The sequence below is a fragment of the Girardinichthys multiradiatus genome, chromosome 6 (genome assembly GCF_021462225.1).
Source record: "Girardinichthys multiradiatus isolate DD_20200921_A chromosome 6, DD_fGirMul_XY1, whole genome shotgun sequence".
NCBI classification, from domain to species: domain Eukaryota; kingdom Metazoa; phylum Chordata; class Actinopteri; order Cyprinodontiformes; family Goodeidae; genus Girardinichthys; species Girardinichthys multiradiatus.
The window spans coordinates 5849339-5859050 of record NC_061799.1 but is presented as its reverse complement, the minus strand read 5'-3'; the positions used below and the strand labels follow the sequence as shown (position 1 = coordinate 5859050).

General features: G+C 40.2%; 1 protein-coding gene across 2 annotated transcripts in view; it reads left to right on the top strand.

The window, feature by feature from the left end:
* Positions 1-3655: 3655 nt before the first annotated feature.
* wls (Wnt ligand secretion mediator) overlaps positions 3656-9712 on the top strand; it is a 42990-nt gene continuing 36933 nt past the window's right edge. The window contains exon 1 of one of the 2 annotated variants that reach the window (XM_047369466.1): positions 3656-4090. In XM_047369466.1, the coding sequence (XP_047225422.1) occupies positions 3985-4090 (106 nt within the window). In that variant the 5' untranslated portion in view covers positions 3656-3984. The remainder of the gene's footprint in view (positions 4091-9712) is intronic. The other variant, XM_047369465.1, reaches the window with a different exon arrangement.

The following is a 9712-nucleotide window of genomic DNA, read 5'->3' as shown; positions in this document are numbered from 1 at the left end:
TATTCCAAGGGCAGGAATACTTTTGCACAGTGCCATAAATGCTGACATGGTGAAATCTGTGGAGTTTTGTGCACTCAAGGTTTGATTTCAATAATTTTGGAACCTATTGAAGATCAGGTCATTCATGCACTGACACCATAGAATAAACAGGTATGTAATGGAGGGATGCTAAGAAAACTGACGTAGAACATATCAACTAATACGTACAATAATTAATTCAATACTTATGTCTCTAGTTGATTGTGAGGAGCTAGTTAAAACAGAACAACAACAACATACATAAACATTAGTTTACATTAAACCAGTCAAATGTTTTCAGTTTATTTTTATTTACAATAAGGGTATTTCTCTGAGTAAACCTTTATGGTTTAGCTGAAGCTGAAGGTTGAGGGTTTAGCTCTCTTCAATAATCTGTTCTTGGTTGCACACCCACATACAGGGTGAAGGTCATCAGCCAAATCAAAGCAGAGTGCACCTTGCCAAGATGTTGCATTCCTGCTTCAAATGGAAGACAGCTACACCACACATTTTTTCTTTGCTAAAACCAGTGCAAAATGTAGGGGAACTTTCCACTACTCATAACACTCATATCTCAGAAAAATCTACTTTGGAATGAGAACCTAGAATGCAGGTTAGGGTACAAATACAAGTTAATTAACAGAATCTGCAAAACCCATAGAATTTGAGGCAGAGTGTAATGGCAGGAAGAGATTGAAAGACACAGGGATGAAAAAGGAACCAGGAGAATCTGACAGTAAATGAGAAAACCTGTGAAAATGGAAAGAGTGTTAGTGAGAGGGGACTGCTGGTAAGAGGAGCTGAGAAACTAATGGAATTAAGGAAACATAAAGAAGACCAAACAATTCAGTCCAATAAATTTAATGACAAATAATGCACCAGTCAATCACAAAATTAACATCTTAACCCTGTTATCATGATACTGATGTTTGAGGTACACCAAATCAGAATCAGAATCAGAAAAGCTTTATTGCCAAGTACGTTTTTGGACATACAAGGATGTGTCAGGCAGGCAACAAATCATACCAATTTACCATGTTTTAAATATCCGCTATCAACATTGACTGATCATACTTAGGAGATGTTAGCAGCATATAGTTGCTGTTTGGACAGCCTTGGTGTCAGTCAAACAGGTACTGGCAGACCCCAGCAGGACCTACGTCTCAGCCAGGCTTAGTGAGCAATGAGTTCCAACTGGCAAAGCTTCTAAGGGCAGGCTAGATTTGTCCTCTGCACAGGCCAGTCTCTCTCTGTCAGAGCCTGTGTGTGAAGTAGAGCAGTTCAGTAGCAGTTACCTGAAATGTCTCCACTTTCAGATCTACAGAGAACCAGTGAGAGAAAGTAGCTCCAGCTTCAGCTTTCTGGTACACAGATGTTACATTAGCAAAGGAATTGGCAAAGCCCTGATCCCAGGTCATATAAAAAGAAAAAAAAACATGGTCAAACTAAGTAAAAGTAATCTCTGTGAAATATTAGCTATGATCTGGCCTTATTTGTAAATATCAGCATCTGCCAGACAGAGCCAAGAAAAAGCAGAACTGAGCTGCTGCTTAGGGGTCCTAGAACAGGAGGGCACCCCGAATTGAGCTTTGATTCTCTCACAGAATCCAGATTACAAAAAGGCATATTGATTATCAATCCCATCAAAAATGAGCCTACTTTGAAATTTGCTCAGAGGCTGAATAGCAAAAAAAAAAAGCATTTTAACTTTAAATTTAACATTAAAAAGACTCATTACATTGTCTAGATGACGTCACACTAAAGAAAATATTTATAATTTGATTAATATGTTAAAAGTCATTATTTATCATACTTTAATAGATTCTGATGCTTGTCTGTGCGGGTGTCACATGTAATGCACAAATTAACAGTTTTTTAATACATCTTACAAAAAAACATTTTTCTAAACTTATATTTTGGAAACACCTTTTAAAGATGGCATCTCCTTGCCATTGAAATGTTGCACATCGAACAGGAATGCCAGACTAAGAGTCATAAAACTAACTATGCCTCTAATATTGATTCACAGCTGGGAAATGGAACTTGCAACATCTGCCAAAGAAGGAAGACAACAGGAAGGCACAACCTACATCTGCACTGTCATTTGAAATGCACCGGCAACCAGATTCCTTCTGAAAAAAAGGAGCAGATGCAATTTGACCTGATGGAAATTTCATGTTCTTGTAGCATGTATTATATTTTCAATCTTCTTCCTCCAAAGTGCTAATTAACAATGGGAATTGACTTGTCACATTCTGTCATAAAGTCAGTATCACTGACTTTCTCATTAATTACATACTCAGAAAATTTTAATATTGCACAATAATATTTTACACAATAAATTATTTTTTTTTAATACAGACATGTTCTGTTATGGACACTTTTTGGTCTTTACAATAATGAGGTTGTCCAGAAGTCAGTCACTGACACCCTCCACAAGGAGGATAAACTAGAGAAAGCCGTTGCTGAAGAAGCTGGCCGTTGACAAATGGCTGTGTCTAAGTATGTTAATGGAAAGTTGAGAGGAAGGTAAACAATGTGCCAGAAAAAGGTACACACAGCAGCAGAGAGGATTGTGAAACAAAGACAATACAGGAATTTGGTTGAAATTCCCACGGCATGGACAGGCGTCAGAGCTTTAGGAGCCACTACACAGACATTCCCATGACAGGACCTGGGCTACAACTGTCACAGTGTGCGTGTTAAGAGACTGCCAAACCAGAGTTAACGTCAGAACTGGCTTACAGCAGCTAAGGAGAGAAAAAAAAAGTGGACAATTGATTAGTGGTCCAAAGTCCTCTTTGCAAATGAGAGTACATTCTGCATTTTATTTGACCCAGAAGAGAGTGGAGAGGCAATGAATACAAGTTGACTAGTGACCAGTGTGAAGTTTACACCTACAGTGATTTATGAAGTAAAAAGTCAGCTTTCCACTGCTGACAAGATTTATGAATATGCTTTTTTCTTTTCCACGCAGGTCCTGCTCACAATTCCAAAAGTATCAATACCTGTTCAGGATGATAACCTCCATGGCACGCTGCATTGATGCAGTACTATATGCAAAGTACTGAGTGCATATACTGTAGAGTAAATGGACAGGTTTTTCATTAGCTCCACATTCCTGTATGAAAAATCATTTTTCATTGGTCACTTTTAATATTCTAATTTTCTGAGAACCTGAATTTTGGGTTTTCATTTGCTGTCAACTATTTCCATAAAAAAAAAAAAATACACGTTTGAAATAGACCACTCTGGCTGTATGAATCTCTATAAAATACGAGATTCCCTTTTTGAGTTAATTAAACCTTTAAATATTATATTGCGATGCACCTGCATTTTAGTTGTTAAAACAAAAAAGAATGTGAACTGACAAAAGACACAGATTATTCTGTATGATTATAAATCTGTAAAAAAATGGATTAAAACAAATCAAGCAAATATTTTAAAGATGTTTTGTTTACAAACTCGATTGACGATGAACTCATAATACTGGAATTAAGCATATAAAAAGGCCATCCTTATTCAAGTGCATTAAGAGCAGATGTCCATGGAGAGTGCAATGTCGACTATTTAACAGTGTAGGTGGGATGGGACCCTGAAAGCTTCCTTTAAATAGCCCCGCAGGCTGTCCTCGCACAACAGGGTCGCTATTCCAGGCATCTGGCAGCACCGTAACCTGCATTTCTAGCCTCTAATGCAATGCGGTGGCGCTCCACAGATCATCCCCCAGGTCTAGTGTGTGTTGGCTGTTTGGGGATAAAGCACGGCGCTATTCGGTCATGTGATTCCTGCCTTTTTCTCCTCCTTCTAAGTTGAAAGGCAGGAGCAGAGCGGTGGAGGGGCCCAGCTCAGCTCGTCTTTCCTGCTTGTCGCGGATGCAGCGTTTTCTCCCCCTTTTTCACCACAGTGATATTTCTTTTTAGCTCGGGTTTTTTTTTTCTTAAACGAAACGTTTTTTTTTTCACAATGACGGGGGCTATCATCGAGAATATGAGCACCAAAAAGTTGGTGATTGTGGGAGTTACTCTGCTTTTGTTCCAGGCGCTCGCCTTCATGGTCGGCGGGTTAATTGGTAAGTTTTCATCCTTCACTTTATCTGCTGCTTAGCTAATGCTCGCGCCTGCTGAAACACGGACGGAAAAATTGAGAAAAAACGCGGAGTTTAAAGTTGAGTTGTGGGTTGTAGACCCAACTTTTATCGGTAACAAAAACACCTTTCACAGAAATAACAGCCGACCTGTTCTAACTTGTAGCTATAAATGCTGGTGGAGGACACCTCAGCTAAAATCACTGCTGCCTATCAAGGTGTTTGCTGCATGCTACAACTGCTACCCTGTTTTCTTTGAACAACACTGGAGGTAGGGCCGGATTTAGCAGGATGTGGGCCCCTGGGCTAGAGCCAGTATTTGTGCCCTGCCCAGACAAGTGTTTTGATTTATTTATATTTTCCCAAATACAACAGATTGATAGTTACACATCAGTTTCTAGGTTTTTAGGTCTTATTTACAGTTTTTCTTAAACCATCTTGGTAGTTTTTCCTAAATGTGCCTTATGAACATGGCATCTGTTCTAGAAATGTGTTCATTCATAATAATAAATAAAATAATGTCTTAAAATGTTAAAGTAGCTATGCCATGCCTGTATGTAGCAATGTAACAGTCACTGGATGCTCTTCTTAAGTTACCCAACGATCACCTAAGAAGAAATCATGACAAAGTACTGTGGAAGGAGTTAATACCTGGGATTTTTCTTTAACCAGACAAAAGGAATCTAGGGTAATTTGTGTGCTTTTTGTTTGCACTGCTCTAAATGGCCATGGAAAATGTATTTAAATCAGTCTAATGATGTCTGGGGAAAGTTTTGAAGAAAACAGCACCACACCTCCAGTCCAGCAGGTGGCACTAATAGGAAACCAAAGGCCAAACAAAGCACAACTGGCTTTTTTTGCTTGTGGTGTTGTGACACATTTTATTTGTAAAAGTGTGCCTTAGTATGAATCTCGCATAAAGTAGAAAACAACAACATGCAGGTTTTAAATATGGCGGATGGGCAAGAAAGGGTCCACCAATAACCGTGCCCTTAAAAAATCCTGGAGTAATCTGAAAGTCCCCCCCCCCAGAATCAGATTGTATTATTTCATCATAACCTGCTGATGCCTCAAATGTGTCATAATATAGCTAGCGATCACACAGACACCCTAAAGTTCACCATATCTGGTAATTCATTGGCTTTGTTCATTATTTCAGGTATAATTTCTATCTCTAGATTTAAACAACTCTATGTTAATATCAGTCAAGTGGTTGAAGTGTGTGTCCGGTGCTCTGAACAGGGCATCTGAGGCATGCTGTGGCTGAAGCGCCGTAGGAAACATGCAAAGCCCACAAAATGGTGCTCATCCACTGAAATCCAGAAAAAAAAGAAAAGAGTGTGTGACTCAGACTTGAGGACATCATAGCCTACTTTATCGCTCTGCTTTAAAACACCAGGGCTGGTCTAACGTAAAAGCAAACTTTGCAGCTGCTCTGGGCCCTGTGTTTGACTGGGGCATTGACCGATGTGCAAGTTGTACGCATGCAAAGGAAAACCTTCATAGCTTGAAAGCTATGTTAACAGAGTCAGAAAGCTAAATGAATAATTTCTGCTCGTGTCTGACCTCAAAAAACATTTAATGCACACAGTAACTTCTTGCAGATCAGTGAGCATTAGCCTTTTTTCTGTGGCGGCTTACACATGGCTCTTTAACATCTGGTTAAGAACCTATGGACTTGCCATTGTCATGTTTGAATACTATTAAAAAAATCAATATTTTAACAGACGTAACTAGGACTGCACAATATAAAGCAAATGTAACGTCATTAGGATACAGGTGTACACATAAATCATGTTTAGTCATTACTGTTTGGAGTGGAATAATTGCTAGCCAATTTATTTCCAGTGTTATGAAGGGACATGTAGTATTCAACCTGCTGGATGAAGTCTCATAGCAGTAGATGCCCACAGATGATACAGATAATAGTCCCCAAGATGCTAAAAGTCAGTGTTGGAAGCACAGAACAAAAAGAGAGGAAGAAGGGAAACATATAGACATCACAACTGTTATAGTTATCACAGTATTGACAGTAAAATCCCTGTGGCAGATTTTCTAATATGGTTCAGGCCTATATGTAACATTGCAATTCGTGAGAGTTTAATAAAGTTTCACAAATGAAGCTCCATTGTCTGGAAATGTTATTAGATGTTATCAGTGATATCTGCACTTTTCTGTTCTATTAGACTGTGGTAGTTAGAACAAACCTCTTACTACATGTGTCAATAGAAGACAAACATGAATACCAGACCCAGATCACTGTTTGCATAGGAAGGAGATCAATGAATATCCTCAGATTTATTTTTTTTCCCTCTGTGGAAAGCCCCACTGGTTCCTCCTGTATATATATTCTGCCTGCTCTGTGTGAGGCCCTCAGGCAGCATCTCTACCTTCCCTTTACTCCCTCTAGCGTCTTCTCTTTTACTCAAAAGCCTGCATGTTTCTTCCTCTTTCTCCCCCAACGTTGATGCACAAAAACTGCACACCCAGCTGACAAGCTTGAATTTTGCCTTCAGGTTTGAATAGGAGTTGCTGTCAAGTTTTCTCAAATCCAGCCTCCCACACTCAGTTTTTCTTTTCTACACAGACACACATTCATACTGAGGCACAAAGTTAGAGGTTGAGCTCTTACTACAGGTGCCCAAATTTTTTGTGGGCTGAATCTGGGAACATCCAGAGTCTGTCTCCCTCCCTGCAGTCCTTAGCCCAGTACTTTGCTGATAAATTAGCTTGTTTGGCTCTTTCCTGGCTGAGATGGTTTTAATGAAGCCAGATTCCTTTGTGTTTGCTCGGTAGCTTGGGGCTGCGGGGGTAATTGAGAAGAAAGGGTTTTTTCTCCCCTTGTTTCCTGACAAACCCGTTAGCACAGCATGGGGTCAAGCGAGCTGAGGGGATGGCCATTATTGGGGACCCGCTGCAGTGGTGACTCGAGGAGAGGGTGGGCTGCTGGACTCACAGGCTCACTAGGTGTTCATATTTAACCCTGACTAGTATAATCAGACTTAGTTTGTGTCCATGGAGGTGATTGCTGCCTTGTTGACACTGTCATGTTTAAAACTTGGATATTCCATTTTTTATCCCCCTAGACCTCGATCAGACCTTGCACTAACATGGCTCTGCTAGAACCAGACATGAGTGTTCTTACCTACTTAAAATCTGACCTGAATGCTTAGATCTGTTACCTGTATATGCAACTCAGAATTGAGCCCTATGCAGTGGGCTGTTAGCAATGCTTTCAGCAGATTCAATTCAGTTTATTTATATAGCGCCAATTCACAACACATGTCGTCTCAAGGCACTTCACAAAAGTCAGGTACATACATTCCAATTAATCCTAACCATTGAACAGTTCAGTCAGATTCAGTTATTTATTCAAATTGGATAAAAAGTTTTTCTGTCTAAGGAAACCCAGCAGATTGCATCCAGTCAGTGACTTGCAGCATTCACTCCTCCTGGATGAGCATGTAGAGACAGTGAACAGTCACTGGCGTTGACTTTGCAGCAATCCCTCAAACTGACCATGCATGTAGCGACAGTGGAGAGGAAAAACTCCCTTTTAACAGGAAGAAACCTCCAGCAGAACCAGAACCAGGCTCAGTGTGAGCGGCCATCTGCCACGACCGACTGGGGGTTTGAGAGAACAGAGCAGAGACACAAAGAGAACAAAGAAGCACTGATCTAGGAGTCCTTTCTATGGGAAGGAAAAGTAAATGTTAATGGATGTAGCTCCTTTAGTTGTTTGTTCTAGAAAGAAAGAACAGATAAACTCTGAGCCAGTTTTCAAGGTTAGAGTTTGAAAGAGAGCACATAGTTAGTTACAATAAAAGCTTAGTCAATTGCTATATCTAGGAGAGAGAAAGGGTTAAACTCTGAAAGACAGGGCCATGTGAATCATCGGTAGAGGCTGTAAGAATTATGATTATTGATCAATTAATATCTATCAAGAAATATAATTTAAAATCATAATTTGAAAAAAAAAAATTTCTTATCAAAAAATCAGAGATGTCCTCTGGTGTTGTGATTATGTGCTCAAAGCTCTTTAATAATTACAATTAGCTATTCATCATTAATTGATAAATTATTAACCAAAACCACAAAATGTCAGTTTATTCAACCACTTCACCAAAGGTGCGGGAACTTTGACCTTGTTTTTACAGATAAATCACTCTTGCACAAAATAAACACAAACTATTCTCTTAATTATATATATGAAGATTTATTGAAGCCAATGAAGCCTATGAAGATCAAACCAGCAGTTTTGTGGACAAAATGTGCAATTTGGGTTAAATGGAAAGAGAAATCCTCCTGTTGTGCTGATGTTTCAATTGCAGCAATCAGCTGTTAAAACAGTGGGGCCACGCCCCTTTAGCCGTACAGCTGATTGCCCCAAATCTCGAACAAAGAGTCATAAAACTCTGAGGTGGAAACTCAGTGGAAAAACTCCAGTAATAAACTGGAACAAAGGAGTAGTCAGACGAGGCTCAGACTGCAGTTGCTTTGAATGAAAAACTTTTAAAAGTCCAACTTCTAACTCCTGGCTGATTTGGGATCAGCCAGACAAAACATGAACACACATGATTCAGCAGCGCTTGTGCAGCAAATCAAAACACAGCTCAGTATAAAATACTTCAATCAGTATTGCATGCAACAAGTTGATACCTTGGATTAACTACTGGGGATTCTAAAATCACCTTAACTATGCCTCATCCTGCCCAGACCTCTAAATGCACCTATCCAATTTAATATAAAAAGAACGGAATTACTTTGACGTTGATTTCTTCTCTTCACCGGTTGGGTCAGGTCTGAAGAAAAACGAGGGAGGGGAGATCATGCGTCCGTGATCACCTCGAGAAAAATACGGTAAACTTCTCCTCCATCCAGGAGGGGAAAATATGAAAAACCGTTTAGTCGACTGAATCAACAAGGAGGAAACTCATCTCCTTGGAAATAAAACCTCTCTGGGTTTTCACCTGCGTCTTCGATTGGCGAAATAATATTCTGACCACCTTGTATCAGACAGATTTCCAGCTTTCAAGCTCTTTCGGGAATGGCCATGTGGAGGAAAAGTTAGCCTGCGAGCTTTTGTTTCTCCAGATATGCGCCTCCGTTGCGTCGTCCTGTGAGACACGTGGGAAATGGCAACTAAACTTTTTTTTTTTTCCAGCGGATTTATAATCCGGGGTGACATCAGAGCTGCGATGTCTGTTGAGCTGTGCATGTTCAACTGTGCGACCAAAATGGATGACTCCAACAAGGCTGAGCATTAAGTTGTTGCCAGCAGAAGCTTGGGCGATGCCCCTCCCCAGAAAGGTGTCACATGTAGACACAGAGTCAGGCCAGGTGTAGCTTCTAGGAAGAGAAAAGGGAGAGAACATAAAGTTAAAAGCTGAAATAACAGCAAATTAAAGCTGCAAGCAGCCTTGAAGGCCCTCGCACCTCAGCGCAACTCGGTCTGTGCGGCGACCGCGGAAACCTGGCATCGCCGCCTATGCATTCCACACATCGCCACTAGGAGGGACTGTGAGCGACATGTCATATTATCTTGGGACATGCAGAGTTGTCATCTGGCGAGAAGCATTTAAAATTTGGGGGAAATTGGAACTTCCA